This window comes from Guillardia theta, assembly GCF_000315625.1.
Source record: "Guillardia theta CCMP2712 unplaced genomic scaffold GUITHscaffold_181, whole genome shotgun sequence".
NCBI lineage: Eukaryota > Cryptophyceae > Pyrenomonadales > Geminigeraceae > Guillardia > Guillardia theta.
The window spans coordinates 73,348-89,688 of record NW_005434495.1 but is presented as its reverse complement, the minus strand read 5'-3'; the positions used below and the strand labels follow the sequence as shown (position 1 = coordinate 89,688).

Below are 16,341 nucleotides of genomic sequence, written 5' to 3'. Positions count from 1 at the left end.
TCTGATGTCTCCAAGAGCATCGTCGAGAGGTCGAGCAAGACCTGTTGGTCGACTGGCCCTGACGGTGACGCTGCTTCCATGGTGATCCTGTCGATGTCGCTGAGCTCCAGCCATCCAGCGCCTTGCTGCTGCCCGGCGGCTTGGGGCTCTTGGGCTTGCTCCTCGCACTCCTCTTCCTCCTGAGAGCTGACAGTGGGTTTGAACCCCACCGCCTCCAGCTTGACTTCCAGGATCCCTTCCAAGTAGAAGGGCATGTCTTCCATCAAGCGTCGAGCCTCTGCCTTGGTCGCCAGGGAGAGAGCTATCAGGCTCCCATCCCAGCTGAGCGTGTCACGATCCTCCTCGACCTCGACGCTGACAAGCTTGAGGTTCATTCTTCTTGCTAACTCCAACATGGCTCGCTTGACTCTCGTGATCGATGTGTTACCTCCTCCGCACAGCGCTTCCATCTCCTTCCTCGAGAAGCGGCCTGTGCTCATGCTTGACCTCGACTTGATCTGTACTCTGAAGCTGCTGCGCCCCGCATGATCTCTCTCGCGAAGTGCCCTCCTTTGCTTGGCAATCTTTCCCCTCGGCACGAAGGTGTCGGCTGTGAGCTCGACTGCAAACGTCTCTCTGAGCTTGACGTCGTCGCTGATGAGAGTGAGATGCACCCCCTCCATCGCCTCGCTCTCTCTGAACGAGGCCAAGGTCTGCTCGCAGCTTGCCGTCGAAGGCGAGCTGAGCACCCACTCTAGCTCTCTCTGCTGGAGAGCTCCGGTACTTGCCCCAACAGCAACATACGTCTTCGGGCTCGGCCCCTTGCGACCTCTCTGCCCAGGACCCTGCACGAGCATGCCCGCAAGTGGTTGTACCTCTGCGGCTGCAAGAGATTGCGAGAGCAGCTGAAATCGATAGATCTGAGCGATCTCAGCCGTCGACATTCCTCCAAGAGCTAAGAGCTGTGATAGCTCGGCAAGGCTCCCTCCCTTGCCCCAAGGTCCTCGCTTGGCTCGAAGCTTGAACGACCGGTCATGTGCAATGCTCACCTCTGTGGCTCGAAAGACTCTCCCTTCGATGGCGTATTCTGTCCTGCCTTCGAACATACATCGAACATACATCGAGGAAATCCCTAGGAGAGTCATGGAGATGAAGGAGGTCCCCTCGGTGCCTTCGGTGCCGATGTATGTCTCGACATTCTGCTTCTTGGCCTCCTCCATCTGTTGAATAAACCATGCTCTCGACTCTGAGCTCCATTCGCTCAGAGAGTCTTCAAACAGGTCGCGTCTCGCCTGCCGACATGTCGAGCGGATGGCTTCAGCGATAGCGTCGGGAGTGCATCCCCCCTCAGCTCTGCAAGCATAAGCTGTCCGACTATTCGGATAACGCTTGGTGAAGTTCTTCACCTTCTCGACGAGGTCGGCGGCCTCCTCGACGTGGCCTCCAGAGCGCTCACCCTGCGTGTATTGGCATGATCTCCGATACAGCAGGTTGCGAACGCTCTCATCATACTGTAGTACCATGCTTAGAAAGCTGTTTGAACTATACGAACCTCTTGCTCGCAGCTTCCACCGGTCCCCTTGCGCTCTCCCTACGCGCCGCAGGGCAGCATGCTCTTACTAAGGGCCGGCTGCTCTTACTAAGGGCCGGCTGCTCTTACTAAGGGCCGGCTGCTCTTACTAAGGGCCGGCTGCTCTTACTAAGGGCCGGCTGCTCTTACTAAGGGCCGGCTGCTCTTAGGCTAAGGGCCGGCTGCTCTTACTAAGGGCCGGCTGCTCTTACTAAGGGCCGGCTGCTCTTACTAAGGGCCGGCTGCTCTTACTAAGGGCCGGCTGCTCTTACTAAGGGCCGGCTGCTCTTACTAAGGGCCGGCTGCTCTTACTAAGGGCCGGCTGCTCTTACTAAGGGCCGGCTGCTCTTACTAAGGGCCGGCTGCTCTTACTAAGGGCCGGCTGCTCTTACTAAGGGCCGGCTGCTCTTACTAAGGGCCGGCTGCTCTTACTAAGGGCCGGCTGCTCTTACTAAGGGCCGGCTGCTCTTACTAAGGGCCGGCTGCTCTTACTAAGGGCCGGCTGCTCTTACTAAGGGCCGGCTCTGCTCTTACTAAGGGCCGGCTGCTCTTACTAAGGGCCGGCTGCTCTTACTAAGGGCCGGCTCTGCTCTTACTAAGGGCCGGCTCTGCTCTTACTAAGGGCCGGCTGCTCTTACTAAGGGCCGGCTGCTCTTACTAAGGGCCGGCTGCTCTTACTAAGGGCCGGCTGCTCTTACTAAGGGCCGGCTGCTCTTACTAAGGGCCGGCTGCTCTTACTAAGGGCCGGCTCTGCTCTTACTAAGGGCCGGCTGCTCTTACTAAGGGCCGGCTGCTCTTACTAAGGGCCGGCTCCTAAACCCTAAACCCTAAACCCTAAACCCTAAACCCCTCTTGTGGGTTTCCACCCATGCTGAGTGCACTGACCTATCGGTGGTAGCCTCGTGTGCGTTGCTGCTTGCTGTTAGGATTTGCTCCTCCGCCTCCGATGCCCATTGAAGGTGGGACGCGTACCTCTCTTGCATCTTCGTTGGGGCTGATGGCTCCTCCTCCCCCCTAGTCTCCTTGTCGTGCTTCGAGTTTGTCTCTGCGTGCATGTCTGGTGGGGGGGAAGGTGGCTGGAGTGGAGAGACGGGGCATGGGGCGGGAGGTGGTGGAGGGGGGTATGGCAGGATGTCCCCCTGAGCTGACCTGTCTGGTATTTGCAGGGCCGCTCCGTCTTTCCATCTCTCCTCTAGCCATGCATCTTCGGCTACCTGGGTCATCTGAAGCTCGCCTGCGCGTTTTTGGCCATTCTCTCGCCTTTCCATCTGGTTAGGTCTACGTTCCATGGTGAGCTTTGCTGCTTGCCATTCCTTGTAGCCTGTTTCAGGCTTGCGCGTGTTGTAACGCTCTGCAGATAGAGGTGGACAAGAGGCGGAGCGGAGCTGTGGGCCCCATGGGGGGAAGGAGGAAGAAATAAATGAGGTGGACATGGGGCAAGCAACGAAGGTAAGGGCAGGTAAGCCGGTGGGGGAGGGGGGAGGAGGAGGCCGGGCGGAGGCCGGCCGGGCTCTCGGGCCCGGTCCGGACCGAGGCCCGGGGGACTCGGAAGGGACGTGAGTTCCAGGGACCCATATGCATTCCACCTACCACCTTATCCCTCATTCACTCACTGGCCGAAGGCCGGCCGAGACCGCCAAGGTGTGTCGGAGACGAGGAAGCAACACAAGTTGAAAGCACGGACGACCCAGGCCAAGGCAGGCGGAGGAAACTCCACTGGCTGAGGCCGGGGAAGACCACTGAAGTATATCAGAGGAGGGAGCAGAGCAGAAGCACGGCTGCCATAAGGGCCAGCCAAGTCGGGCCGAACTGCCAGGTCACGAGATCCCTGTTAGACTAGAATAGAGCAAGGTGATAACAAGCCATGCAAACTACCTAGCACACGCAGAGCGGACTTGTGGATGCCTCTGTCCTCGAAGCTGATCTCGTCGAGAGGGTGAAGAGCTTCGCGAAGCGTTATCCGAACAGCAGGACAGCCCAGGCTTGCAAGGCTGTGGAGGGATGCACCCCCGACGCTATCGCAGAAGCCATCCGCTCGACATGTCAGCAGGCACGACGTGAGTTTCTGCAAGAAGCGATGACTGGATGGAGTGACGCATCCAGAGAGTGGTTTATGCAGCAGATTGAAGAAGCCAAGAAGGAGAAGGTCGAGACATACACCGCCTCAGCAGGCAACGAGGTGACTTCCTTCATCTCCATGACTCTCCTGGGCATCTCCTCGGTGTATGTCAACCATGAAGAAAAGCTGAAGAAGAAATTTGAAGAGATCGGACTGATCGTAGACTCAGTGCAAGAGAGTAAAGCAATCATGTGGAAGGCTCCGTATAGACCCGAGATAGCGAGTGCTGAGGAGATCCCGGTGACTGTTTCCTTCCTCCGCAATGCACAAGCGGAGAAGCTCTGGCAGGGAAGAGAGGACTTCGCGATCGATGGTCGCAAGTTCACAGCTGTACATGTGAGCATCATGCACGATCGATCTTTCAAGATTCGAGCCAAGAGAGGACCCTGGGGCAAAGGGGGCAGCTTGGCAGAGCTGACTCACCTGCTAACCTTGGGCGGCATGACAACGGCTGAGATAGCTGCCGTCTATCGCTATCAGCTGCTGCGCCAGTCCCTTGCAGCGGTCCAACTCCAGCCGCTGGCAGGCATGCTGGTCGCTGGGGCGCCAGGACAGCAAGTCCACAAAGGCTTAGGTCAGAAAGGCTTCATCGCTGTAGGGGCCAACGTCATCTGGAGACAGAGGGAGGTGGAGTGGATCGTCTCCTCGAGCTGCCCAGAGGCGAATGATACAGCATTTCGAGCTTTCCGAGAGAGCGAAGCGATGGAGGGAGTACACCTGACTCTGTTCAGCGAGGACCCGAAGATCAGAGAGGCGCTCGCAGTCGAGTTGACAGCTGATCGCTTTGTGTCCAGAAATAAATTGAAGAAGGCATCAAGGATGTAGAAGAAGGCAGGCGGCAAGGACGGCAAGGAGATCAAGATCATCATCAAGTCGACGGCGGCATCTGGTCGCTTCACGAGGAAGGAGATGGAGGGGCTGTGCAACGGCGGCAACACGTCTATCGCAAGAGTCAAGAGAGTCTTGTTGGAGATCGCTAACAGGCTCGAGATCAACGTTCGGAAGGCATCGACATGGAGGAGGATTTGAACACCAAGTCCTGGAACGGGTCCAAGCTATGCATCCTCCTCGGCTCCACGGAGGATGCTCGACGCATGATGAAGGAGCTGCCCTTCTATCTCGAAGGCGCAGCAACCAAGCTCGAAGCAGTCGGCTTCGACAAGGAGCCTGACTCTGAGGCGGCTGGTCAGCGGGGCACCAGCGACGCAGCGCAGCGACAGGAGGAGAGCGAGGGAGAGTGGCTGGAGTTTACAGACCTGGAGAGCCGGGATCACAATGGAGGCAGCATCTCCGTCAAGCCAAGAGGACATGCCAGCTCGTCAGCGAGCTGTCAGCAGTCATCGAAGATGCAGCTTCCAGAGCGCTCGCCCTGCGTGGTTGCGAACGCTCTCATCATACTGCAGTACCATACTTAGAAAGCTGTTTGAACTATACCAAGAACTTGCTCGCAGCTTCCTCCTGTCCCGTTGCGCTCTTCCTACGCGCCGCAGAGTCGGAGCAGCATGCTCTCAGTACTAAGGGCCGGCTGCTCTTACTAAGGGCCGGCTGCTCTTACTAAGGGCCGGCTGCTCTTACTAAGGGCCGGCTCAGTCCTAAACCCTAAACCCCCGGTAGTAATTGCTCGCCTCATGTCCTGGAATGATGTGAATTCGGTTTCCTGGCAGCTTCGCAACTTCCCCTGGCACAGAGTCTTGGTCGAGGGGTAGGATATCTTCCTTCTCCGTATCCTCCCAAAGTACTATAAAAGTAGAGTATCATCGGTCGGCCGACCAAAAAAGAGCGACCCACCCCACCTGCCCGCATGTCTTCTGCTACCGTACGTTAACTTTGCCAGCCGCGGCCTCTGATGTTGAGTAACATTTGAGTCACTCCACCCCACCATCCCCCACCCCCCAATGATTGAATCCTGTACCGTACTACCTAGACTCTTTACTCAAAGTTAAGTGAAAAACTCACTTTGCTGTACCCTTCACCCCCCTTTATGGGCGAGTCTTGTGGAGGGACACGGGGGATGCTAGCTGAACCCGATGGTAGGCCCGTACTACTCACCAAAGGAACGGGAAAGGAGCAGCAGTCAGTTGAACATTTGCACCGGGTAGGGTTTAAAAAAAAGAAGCAGGGACAGAGATGGGTAGGGTAGTCGAGGTAAATAAGCTCCCGCTTATTGGACAAAGGGATGATGGGGGTACCAGGGATCATATATAAAGGGTAGGGGTGGCTTGACAGATGAGGGTGGGGTCGGGCTTGGCGGTTCAGTAACGCACAGCATGGGCAAAGCATAGTGGACCAGAAAGCATGATGATGTCTGTGTGAGAGAAGAAGCGATACTTTATCAGATCTTCGTATGCAATTCAAAACAAAGACCGCATCTGCTACATGACACCTGTCAAAATCATGCATGGCTCTTGAATCAAGTTGCAGCAAATAACGATGAAGATGCAACCCTCAGAGTTCAGGAAAGACAGCTCCTTGTTTGACAAAGTCATCCTAGAAGAGGTCAGATGTGAGATATGATCAATGTAACTCGATTGATTCTATGTTTCGCAGGAGGAAGGCTTGGGTTTGAGAATAGGAACTGCCAGCTCTGAAATTAACACGAGAAGCACGGGGAACGCGTCTAGGCATCAGGTGGTTCGCCCTTCTGAGCCAGGAAGTGTTCATGACAGACCTCAGACCACTCATTTTCACAAGGTGAGCATCGTCTGCATTATGAGCTTATTAACGATGATGCAGGGGCGATCTGACACCAATTCCAATGTTACGCGAAGGAATCAGGTCAAAGACATTACGAAACAAAGTGACATCACAGAACTTCAAGCAAGAAATACACCTCGACAGAATAGTTGCACAAGTCGCAAGCATAATATACCAAGCCTTTGCATTCCGGCCCCGATATCTGCTAGCTCAACAAGATCGAATACCGGTGTAAGGTCAGTAAGCAGCGCAAGAAATGACCAAGGTCTCCGAATACCCTTGAAACCTAAGCCCCCCTATGAGGATGGAGTTAGGTGCACCCCAAGGCCAGGAATAGAATTCAACGAACAGATGACATTTAGAATTATGGAGAGGCTGCACACTAGATTGCGATCCTCTCCATTGGCATGCTCAGCAAGGCCATGGACTTCAAGCTCTAAGAAAAAGTCACAACGCGCTCAAGCCAGTCCTCCCGCAGATCATGACAAAGATTCTGAACACAAGTTGTTCGATAATGGAGAGAATATTGAGAGACCTCGATGTAAGAGACCAGCGTGGAACAACAGCACATTGAATACTCTGTTTAACCCAAGAAAAATTGACATTTCCCCAAGAAAGTGGCAACTGATGAATGGAGCGAAACGACCTGCTACAACCAATATCCGGGTAAATGCTGTGACGATGAAGGATAATGAAACCATGGAAAAAATGGTCGTTGAGAGCAAAACAAATCAGAAAATTGTTGATGGCAATGTCGATGCGAAACAGTCTCTTGGAGCTGAAAGGTGAAATATTTGTTAACGCATTCTGCTCCCGAACTGAAATGTGTGAAAGAAGGTTGATGATCCCACCATTGCCATTCTGTCCCACGGATTTACAGCAGCTCGAAAGACCTGAAACTCGTAGGGGGCTGTCCTCTTCAAGTCGTTCATCATTGTGGAGTAGAGAGTTCGCGGAATTGCAAACAGGGGTGACAGAGAAGATGAATCTTGGCCCTGCTTTCATGAGTGGTAGGGAATTCGAGCCTCTTTACACAGAGGGCGAGCAAAAGCGTTTGCTTTCTGATATGGGGTATGGAAATTGGATATTGCAAAAGAGAATCGTGTAACAAATTGACAGGTACGACGACGAAACCTTTGAAAGTGATGAAGATGAGATTGAGGAAGAAATCATCGGCTCACTATCAAAAGGGGAGAGTTTCCCTCGCATACGGTACGTGTCCAATATAGATGCAGAGATACGTGCAGAAAGGGGGCTGCATGACAACGAGAACTCTCACAGAAATTTTCTTCCTCTACGTACTACCCGATGAATGAGAAAACGTTGTCACAACTTGAATATTTACTTAAATAAAACCATTATTCATGATTAAACGACTCAACTTTTTTACATTCAGGATTAATTCCTTGACTTCACAGATCACCTTGATTATGTGTCGCAACGTCATCTCACTCATCGTTTTCTCTTGCTCCCAACAGACATCTGATCACCAGCAAGGCCTGCTAGATTCGCCACCTGAAACAATTGCATCCTCAAATCTTGAGGGAAAAGCCTCGTACGATCTGAGGTTTTATGATCCGAGGCATTGCCCTCAAGGGAGATGGAGGTGTTCTCTTTCATCGGATGTGCATCTATGCTCATCCGCATTTCTTGTTCCACGCCTACAGTTCCTCCTACCATCATGGTCAGTGGAGCTGCAAAGAGGTCAATACTTCTTCCAAACCTTCAATCTTCACACCATGAGCAAGGCTTGTGCCTTGATCCGGCGCACCCTTCTCTGTTTTGATTGGCTGTGTGGAGGACGAATGATTCCTCCGCTGCTGCGCAACACGCAGAGCATGAGCCTCGTAGCGGCAAGCTTTGCTGCAGAAACGTCCCTGAAAAGTCTCACGTAAGATAAGTTGACCTTAGTACAAACCTCACCGTTCCGTAACTTCCATCATTCATCGATTTGCACATTTCACAGACTCTCTGCTGATTCATCATGTGTTGCTCCAAGCTGTTTTCACTTGCCAGCCCTTCAGCAATGCTTTCTTGTCCTTTCGTAGAAAACACAGCAGCCGTTGCCAGGGATTCCAGACCTCGAAATTCCTCCCCACGCTCATTGCTTGGTCCTTCGACCGCCTAAGATGACATCAGCTGCCAAGTAAACGGGGGATAAAACCTCACCTGCCGATTCCTCGCAGGGAATGAGATGTACTTCTTACCTCCCCCGAAAGTGACAGCGTGGCTCATTAGTGGGCCATTCAACATGTCTGCAAGTGCCAAAGCTCCTTCGTAGCCTCTCAATAACTCCATCGTAACTCCGACGGATGGGTCGGTGATAATCTCTTTGATCAGCTTCACAGCTCTCGTCTTTGCTTGCTTTCTTAAGCAATCTACAACCTGTCTCGATTCAGATCAGTTATGCAAAACTGCAACACTTGCAACAACATTGGCATCGCTGACATCCAAGGTCCTGGAATCGTACGAAACTGCAATGGGGAGAGCATGCGAGAGGATCACAAAAGGGGTAGGTCTTTGCGTCTGGTTAGCACTGACATATCTGAAATCCAATGATCAACCATTGATTGCAGTCATGCCAAATACGACTCACTCTCGTGCAGCTTTGGCATCTTCACTGTTTGCTACAAATAGCCGCATTCTCAATGGAATGCTACCGTATTTGGGAAGTTCGATGGAACAATGATGCTCTTTGGGAACCTGAAAAACATTACAAGTCGCACAGAGCATGGCCAATCGTCACTGGCATACCTTGTTCATCAACTGTTTAAGGCGATGAAGCAACTTTGGTTGAGTGTTCCGAGCTATCGTCCCTTCTCCGATGGCGATGACAGTCAGACTTACAGGAAAGTGTGATTCTGTTATTCTTCTCGATGGAAAATTGCCCTTGGCATGGCCTTCACTCTTCGCTTGACTCACGGAGGGTTTGTCGTTTCCTTGTTGATTGTCTACCTGTGAGCTCTCGACAACCCCGTCGGCGCCTTGAGCAAGGTCGCCTTGTCTGCGGACAGCAGGAAAGGAGATAAATCTCGTCGACCCGGGTTCACCATCCAGGGGAGTCGCGCGTTGCATGATCAAAGCCTCCAGACGTTCAGCAGGGACCAGAGGTCCATGTCTGCCCCGTAGCATCGCGGCTGTGACACCACTGGCCTCGTCCCAGATCACTTCGCGAAGAAGCTTGATCGCTCTTGTCTTCGCTTGTTTCCTGAGCCTGTCTGCAACCTGATCACCAGCAAACGTCAATCGAAAAATTGCACAAATCAAAGTGTCACATTTGCATTTGTTGGATCCAAAATCGCTGTGTCGTAGGCGACTGCCATAGGAAGTTGTCTCGCCAACATAATGAAAGGACAAGGAACTTGATCGTGATGTGATGTGATGTAATCTTTGAGCGCCTTGGCCTCTACACTACTGGCGGCAAACACACGAAGTTGAATGTGAAGGGCTCCTTCTCCTTTCACATTGACCACAGTGTTTTGCTCCTTGGAGACCTTCTTCACCACCTGATAATCCAGGGTTTTGAGCTGCTACATTTGTAGTCGATGACAACTTGCCTGATCTAGAATTTCTTTTGTCTTGGGCGGGGTATCAGGATTGACATCTCCATCACCAACAGCTGCAACGAACAGATGAACTGGGAGGTATCGAAGTGATCCTGACGCTGCTGTTTCCCCTGCAATCATTTCAGTCTAAATTTTGAAGTATGTTCAATTCAACCTGCTGGCGCTCTCAGATCCGCAGACGTTCCGGCGATCTCAGCTTGGCCATCGCTATCACTCCCATGCTGGTCCGAATGAGACTCTGCATCGAAACCAGGAGCCAGGGAACGGACTGGCTGCAGTGAAATTCCTTTTCCCGTCTAAAAAAGACTCATCAGAGACCATACGTTTATGAATACTGCTACCGTTGGCCTTTGTACCGCAGTTGCATCCTGAAAAGAGTCTGCAGAAAGTAAGCGACACAGAGACAATAATTTCATCATGTTAGTACTTGTGAATCGTGGCGGCTGAAGCACAGGACGCGATTCACGGAAATGTCGGGGCGACCTGATTGTATACATTTCACCAATTACAATATAGAGGAAACATCATTAGAACCACGGGCTCCGGCTGGAGGAGAGAAGGTGATCGATGTTCATCCTGTCTCGAGGAGAACGTCTCGCTGCGTTGAGGTCAACGGAAGGAGGTGAAGCCCATCCTGCGGAGCTCGATGCATGCGCTGAGGATCCGGTCCCAGCGTCTGTTGCCGACATCTTTGCCTTAGACCGCAAGCTTGACTGTTCAGTTGGTATAGGTGAGAGGCGATTGAAGTTTGACGGAGATAAAAGTGGTCTTGGCGAAGCTGCCTGTCTGTCCAATGCCATTTCTATCCTACGATCTCCCATCAACTAGCTCGCTTGCTGGTAGAGCACAGCTTCTCTGACACAGTATAAGGTGTGGCTGAATACATAATAACTGCCAGAAGGAAGCATTTCAGTTTGAAAATAGCATGTTGCATCGCTGCAGTCGCTGAGGGTTGCAGGGGGAGGTGAGGTGGAAGGTCTGGGCTGTTGGTATTCAGGGAAAGCACAAGTCATAAAAAACAAGATATCGACATGGAATGGAAAGAACTGCAGTGCAACAGAAGAGGTATGAACATTCGTTATAAGAGCCTATGATTTGCCAGTTCAAGCTTCACTATCCTGTGTCGAATAATCCTAGAATACCTTTCATTTACATACTTATTCTGTCGAATCCAATCAGCATACTAACTATCGAGTCTTTTTAAACGAAGATACTACTCAATCTCTTCGTCTCCACTCATCATGTGCCTCGCTCTCCCTTGGCTCAAATCACCACAAACTGCCTGAAGTTTGCCATCTCCCGCCTTCTTCACCATGGTTCGTCCTGAACTACTTTCACTATTGATTGGGAAGATAGTATAGAGTGTAAGTGATGGGAAGGAAGATTTTCTCGTTGAAGCTGGCAAGGCGGCAGAGCATCGAGCAAGGAGAAGTAGAAGGGATGACATCGGCATAGTGGGCGGGAAGCCGCAAGGGGAACTTCCTTGTTCCACCCCCCTGAGAAGCCTGTGACATCCATGAGGAAGAGGGGCAGCTTTTAGCTTATTGTGCTACTATAGAAATCGCCTACCTTGCCTGTGCCCTTCAACCTTGCCCTTCCCTTCCCCCATCCCCTCCCACTTCCCCACTCCCCCCTTACCCCCACCCCCTAGTTCCCACTATCCAACCTCGAAAAGCGGGTGGGGTTTGATGGCTGAGGGGCCGTGGATCCTGTAGGTTCCTGGGGGTCCTATGAAATCTAAGGGAGTCTAACACTTGGTCCTAGGCATATGAGGTCGTTGTTGAGGGGGTAGGGGTGGGGGGTTCCACGAGGGTAGTTTGGTTTTAAACTTAGTTTTAAGATTCAAATTTTGATACCACTAGTGTTGCTACATTTACTATAAATTGAAATAAAAGTTTTATATATTCTACCAGAAGAGTATTCAGATGAACTACTTCCACCATCTGGTACTGTCCATATAAAAAGGTTTTTATAATTTCATATAATCATTTTTGTTCATTTTTGATGTTTTTAAAATACAGTGCTTTTTATTATAGTCTGTGCCATGAGAAGAGGAAGGAATAAACCAAAATTATAGTTTTAAATTATTCGTAGCAAGGAGGCTCAGGTGACAGATACAAATAATCATAATAAATACAAATACAAATAATAATAAAGATATAAAAATAATCATGATAAAAACAAGGATAATAATTTACTAAATTTTGCCAGTATACTAACCGACCCGTCCCGGGCCGCAACGCACTCGGCGGCATCAATCCCATGACCCGGCGCCGCCATTCAGGGACTGGGAGTCTACCGTGACGGTACGGTAGCGGCCGGGCGGTCCGAGTCAGTGACGGTCCCGGCGAGACTGAGAGTGAGAGTCCGATCAGGCATCATCCCGGTAGCCGGGCGGCGGCCGCGGGAAGCCTGGGCTTTCAGGAAAACTTTGCCTGATTGAATCATGATAGTTAGTGGTACTCTGATGATCTCATTGTTTGTTGGTTGAAAGTTGGTCAGAAGTGTTTGGAAAAAGTTTGAGCCCTACTTGAACTGTGAACTTCTGAGAGGGGGGGCGATAGGACGGTAGCGGCCGATCCGACGGGCCAACGGCACAAATAAAGCCCACGAGTTTTAAATCAGAGCAGTCGCGCTATGTGGAGGGGTGAGGGGTCGCCAGGTGGGTGGAGTGACCCCGTCTTTTCCGTGAATTGTGCGGGTTCGAGCGGGTGGCAGACCGTGGACTTGTGACACCCTCTTCTGTCGCCGTTTTTAAAACTGAGTCGTGACTGTATTATGATACGCCGACGCGGGGTAGCACCTAGGGCCCTACTACGGTAGTACAGTGAAAGCCTCGGTCGCCTAGGCGTAGCCCTAGGCTTAGTCGTGGTTGTACTCTGTCCTCTATTCATCCTATGAAACTATAATGTATTAAGCAACGGACCTATCATATCCCTAGGACCCAATGTTCGCCTCTAAGGGCCCTAACAACACTCTTGAGTCGGAAATATGGAAGACTTGGGATGGCGAGTCGAGCAGCAGCTCCGAGATCTGACAGGAGCGGACGAAGACGAGGATGAGATCGTAGATGATGTTTCGATGAGGCAGCTTCGTTGTCCAGGCAACGGCATGTACGGCGATGATGACGATGGCTTGTCGAGCGATACAGTCTCCAACCCAGATTTGAAGCAAAGGGACTCTCCTCGCACAAATCCTGACCTAAACTATCGCGACACATGCAGAGAATCTCCACAAAAGCGAAATCCGCTGGCTCCACCCCGACTTCCCTTCCCTATGGCCGCAAGTTTCCTGTCAGAAGACACTCTTGAATTGGTTCATGGAAGCGCAGGATCTGCACAAGCCGTTCTTTTCTTTCGAATGGCTAGCATGGATTCTGGAAGCAGATCAGGGGGCAAGGCAACCTTCTTTGGGATTCATTTTCGCCAAGTTGCAAACGAACTTCTTGTTACTGATACAGTGGCTCGCTGGATCCGTGCGGTCAAGTCAGAAAAACTTGCAGCACTCTTCGAGCGATTGAGATCGGGATACAAATTGGAATCAGTGAACGACATGAGCATACGATCACTAGACCTCTCTACCTTATATTGCATGTTCCGCGGAAAACCAGGCAGTCATGTGAAACTAAGTTTTGTGCCAGTTGAGAGAGATGCGCAACAAATTCGATCTGACGACTTCACGATTGCAGATGATTCGAAGGGGTTGAAAAATGAAAGTGCTAGATTAAGTCTGATCTATCTCGTGAGCGAAAAAGTTTCCCGATCAGTGCAAGAGCCTTCAAGTCCAACAAGTAGAGGAGATTACTCATTTGACTCGATCAGGGATGCTTTCTTGAAACGAGATAGAGAGCTGGAGAGGCTACGTAGAACAAATGACGCGTTATGTCTTCGAATTCGAGAAATGGAAGAAGAAGGACAAGATCTTGTTGTCCATGTGGAGAAGGAGATGGATCGATTGGTTTCTAAAGTGTGCGATTCTTGGCAACAGCTTGAGCATCAGCTATCCAAGGAAGCACTTTGCACTGTGCGAGCCGAGCAAACTCTTGATCTCATTGAACACAACATGGAGTTGATTCGAATTGAAAGCCAAAACGCCAAAAAGCAGATTGAAAAACTGCAAATTGATCAAGGATTTGATTTCAGTTCAACAAGGAATGAATGTTGGAAGGAAATTGATGAGGCAAGAGCACAACTGACGGCTTGTGAGAAAGAGAATAGCGAGCTTAAGAAGAAATTGAAATTGCTTTGCCCGTCTGATTGCAAACCAGCCTCAACGATGTGGACAACACTGTCATTATTATTTATTTTCCTAATGTGCTTCACAGTACCCTGGGTTGTGACACTTCATGAGTACCACTCAAGGCAGTGTAATCTCATTCACTATGGAGTCCACGGCGTTGTTATGAACAAGATGAATGAGGGAATATGTGACCTCAATGATGTCGAGTATAATGAGGCAATGCTTTCCAAATCTGAAGAAATTTATGGAGAGCTTCGATGGAGACTCGCTTCAAATACTTTTCACAAACGACAAAATGCAGGCTCCATTCTGGGCAAGATTTCTGAGTTGCAAAACGGCACAGCCAGAAGAGTAGCTTGTTTGAAGAATGAAGCTTCGTTTGGAATGTTCAGGACCGGCAAAGAAGTGCAGGATTGCAAGAAGATCAGAGATTCGCTTCACGCTCAAATTTCTGCTGTGACTTCTCAAGCAAAAAAGGACTCAGTTGAGTGCAATGCCCTCACAAAGAAGTTGCAATCAGAGATTCAAAACTACAACGATTTAAACATCAAAGCTAAAAATTGCAAGGAATCTATTGAAACCAAAGATTTGGTTATCAAACAAATTCAATTGAACAATTCTGCTCTTTTTGAACAAAATCGTAATTTGACAGCCCTTGTCAAAGCGTGTCTGCAAGACAAAGATGAAACGAAAAAAAGGGAAATGGAGTCGTCCAGACTACTTTCGACCTGTAGATTAGACATGATTGCAAGTCAGCGAGATTGGAAAAATGCGCTGCAGCAAGTTGCACAACTAACGGAAGGTTTCACGTCTATGAAAGACAGTCAGCGAATGGCTACAGACCATCACCAATATGTGCGAACCTTTGACAAAAAGCTTTCATATTGTGGATTTCAAAAATTCAGTGAAGATGAACCTCCTCATTTCCCTGAAAGTTCGGAATGCTCCAAATCGAATGAAGGATTAAACAGCATGTTTATGGAGGTTCCTATGTCAGTTTGTGCTCAAGTTCCTACGAGAGATAACGCTGCCTTTGACGGATGCCTTCCCGGGCATGTTCCAATCATTTACAACGACAATCGATTCTTCTCGAGGTATATAATTCCAAACCATGAGTTTCTGGGAATCTGACATTTATGCATCAGTTCTACAGAAAATTGTGTCACATCGAAAGAATGGAATGACTGCATGGCGAGGTTAGCGGATTGATCGACAGGAAGTTGAATCCTCAGCTTTTCTCAGGTCGGAAGATCAACGATATTGGAAGCAGCCGCTAGCGTGTTGGGAGATGCTCTTTTCAAACCGTACATCGAAGACTCAAGGTCATTTTGTTGTGCCAAGACTCTTGCAATAACGATTTGACAGGCAAAAGGATTTGCTCTGCACAAGCCAGCAGAGAGCGAGTTTGGGTGAAAGTCAAGTCTTCACATGTCAATATGTCGACACCCAGCTTCAAGTCGCCTTCGAGCCTCTTGTTGGTACAGAGCAGGGAGCGTATCCCAGACATTCAGTTTGAACGAGACCATTTCGACGAATTCTGGGACATGGGCGATGAGGTGTTGAAGGCTTTACAGATGCGAAGGAGAGAAAACTTTGTGCCCTTGACGTCGGAGCGAAGAAGACATGTGAATATTCCTTGCCCGCCCGACTTTGATTGTGAGCTTTGGGAGCGCCACAGCATCGTGACTGTCACAGCTACCGACCTATTTGGCAAGCATCACGTTCTGTATCAATGGACTTTCATCGAGGAACCACACTCCACCTTCACCAGAATGCGCAGAAAGGAAAAGAAAGAAAAATCAAAGCGCCGTCGTCACGGTTTCGATAAATATGACTTTGGTCGTCTGACAAGCTTGAAATTGTCTCTACTTCCAGAATTATCAGGCAGAACTGAATGAAATATTGAATTTTATTGCTATGTATTTCCTTTGCATTCTTTGAAATCAATACACGAATAGAACTTGTTCATCATCGCTCATCGAGATCAATGAAAGGGGAAGATTCCGAATCACTCTCACTATCAGTGTCTGCAAGGTCGGCCCAAGTCATGTTGCACGGAGCCGTTTCTTCTTCTTCTGTGCTCGTGGATGTGTCCGGAAAGAAATCTTCGGATGCATCAAGATCAATCATATCTGCATACTTCGCCTGCTTTGCAACAGTTGAGTTTACCAGAG

The 16,341-nt window shown here is 50.2% G+C and overlaps 6 protein-coding genes across 6 annotated transcripts in view; 3 read left to right on the top strand and 3 right to left on the bottom strand.

Annotated features, from left to right (window-relative positions):
* GUITHDRAFT_120423 (hypothetical protein) overlaps positions 1-1,502 on the bottom strand; it is a gene marked incomplete at both ends in the record, with an annotated part of 2,372 nt that extends 870 nt beyond the window's left edge. The window contains one exon of the mRNA XM_005820343.1: positions 42-1,502. Coding sequence (XP_005820400.1) covers positions 42-1,502 — 1,461 coding nt within the window. The remainder of the gene's footprint in view (positions 1-41) is intronic.
* Positions 1,503-3,550: 2,048 nt separating this feature from the next.
* On the top strand, positions 3,551-4,493 carry GUITHDRAFT_120422 (hypothetical protein; the record flags this gene model as incomplete). The annotated part of the gene is made up of 2 exons (XM_005820342.1): positions 3,551-3,606; positions 3,653-4,493. The coding sequence occupies 2 exons, from the start codon at positions 3,551-3,553 to the stop codon at positions 4,491-4,493; spliced, it is 897 nt and encodes a 298-aa protein (XP_005820399.1).
* Positions 4,494-5,927: 1,434 nt separating this feature from the next.
* GUITHDRAFT_156057 (hypothetical protein) lies at positions 5,928-6,734 on the top strand (the record flags this gene model as incomplete). Its single annotated transcript, XM_005820341.1, has 2 exons — positions 5,928-6,164; positions 6,216-6,734. Coding segments are annotated over exons 1-2 (448 nt in total), but the record flags the coding sequence as incomplete, so codon positions are not given.
* Positions 6,735-7,525: 791 nt separating this feature from the next.
* On the bottom strand, positions 7,526-8,650 carry GUITHDRAFT_156055 (hypothetical protein). The gene is made up of 4 exons (XM_005820340.1): positions 8,532-8,650; positions 8,286-8,486; positions 8,086-8,239; positions 7,526-8,035 (listed from the first exon to the last, which is right to left on the bottom strand). The coding sequence occupies exons 1-4, from the start codon at positions 8,613-8,615 to the stop codon at positions 7,815-7,817; spliced, it is 660 nt and encodes a 219-aa protein (XP_005820397.1). The 5' UTR covers positions 8,616-8,650; the 3' UTR covers positions 7,526-7,814.
* Positions 8,651-9,792: 1,142 nt separating this feature from the next.
* GUITHDRAFT_156054 (hypothetical protein) lies at positions 9,793-10,819 on the bottom strand (the record flags this gene model as incomplete). The annotated part of the gene is made up of 6 exons (XM_005820339.1): positions 10,463-10,819; positions 10,356-10,411; positions 10,270-10,307; positions 10,083-10,224; positions 9,916-10,038; positions 9,793-9,867 (listed from the first exon to the last, which is right to left on the bottom strand). Coding segments are annotated over exons 1-5 (514 nt in total), but the record flags the coding sequence as incomplete, so codon positions are not given.
* A 2,100-nt stretch (positions 10,820-12,919) lies between these two features.
* On the top strand, positions 12,920-16,065 carry GUITHDRAFT_120419 (hypothetical protein; the record flags this gene model as incomplete). Its single annotated transcript, XM_005820338.1, has 4 exons — positions 12,920-15,261; positions 15,313-15,363; positions 15,410-15,489; positions 15,533-16,065. The coding sequence occupies 4 exons, from the start codon at positions 12,920-12,922 to the stop codon at positions 16,063-16,065; spliced, it is 3,006 nt and encodes a 1,001-aa protein (XP_005820395.1).
* Between the last annotated feature and the right edge of the window lie 276 nt (positions 16,066-16,341).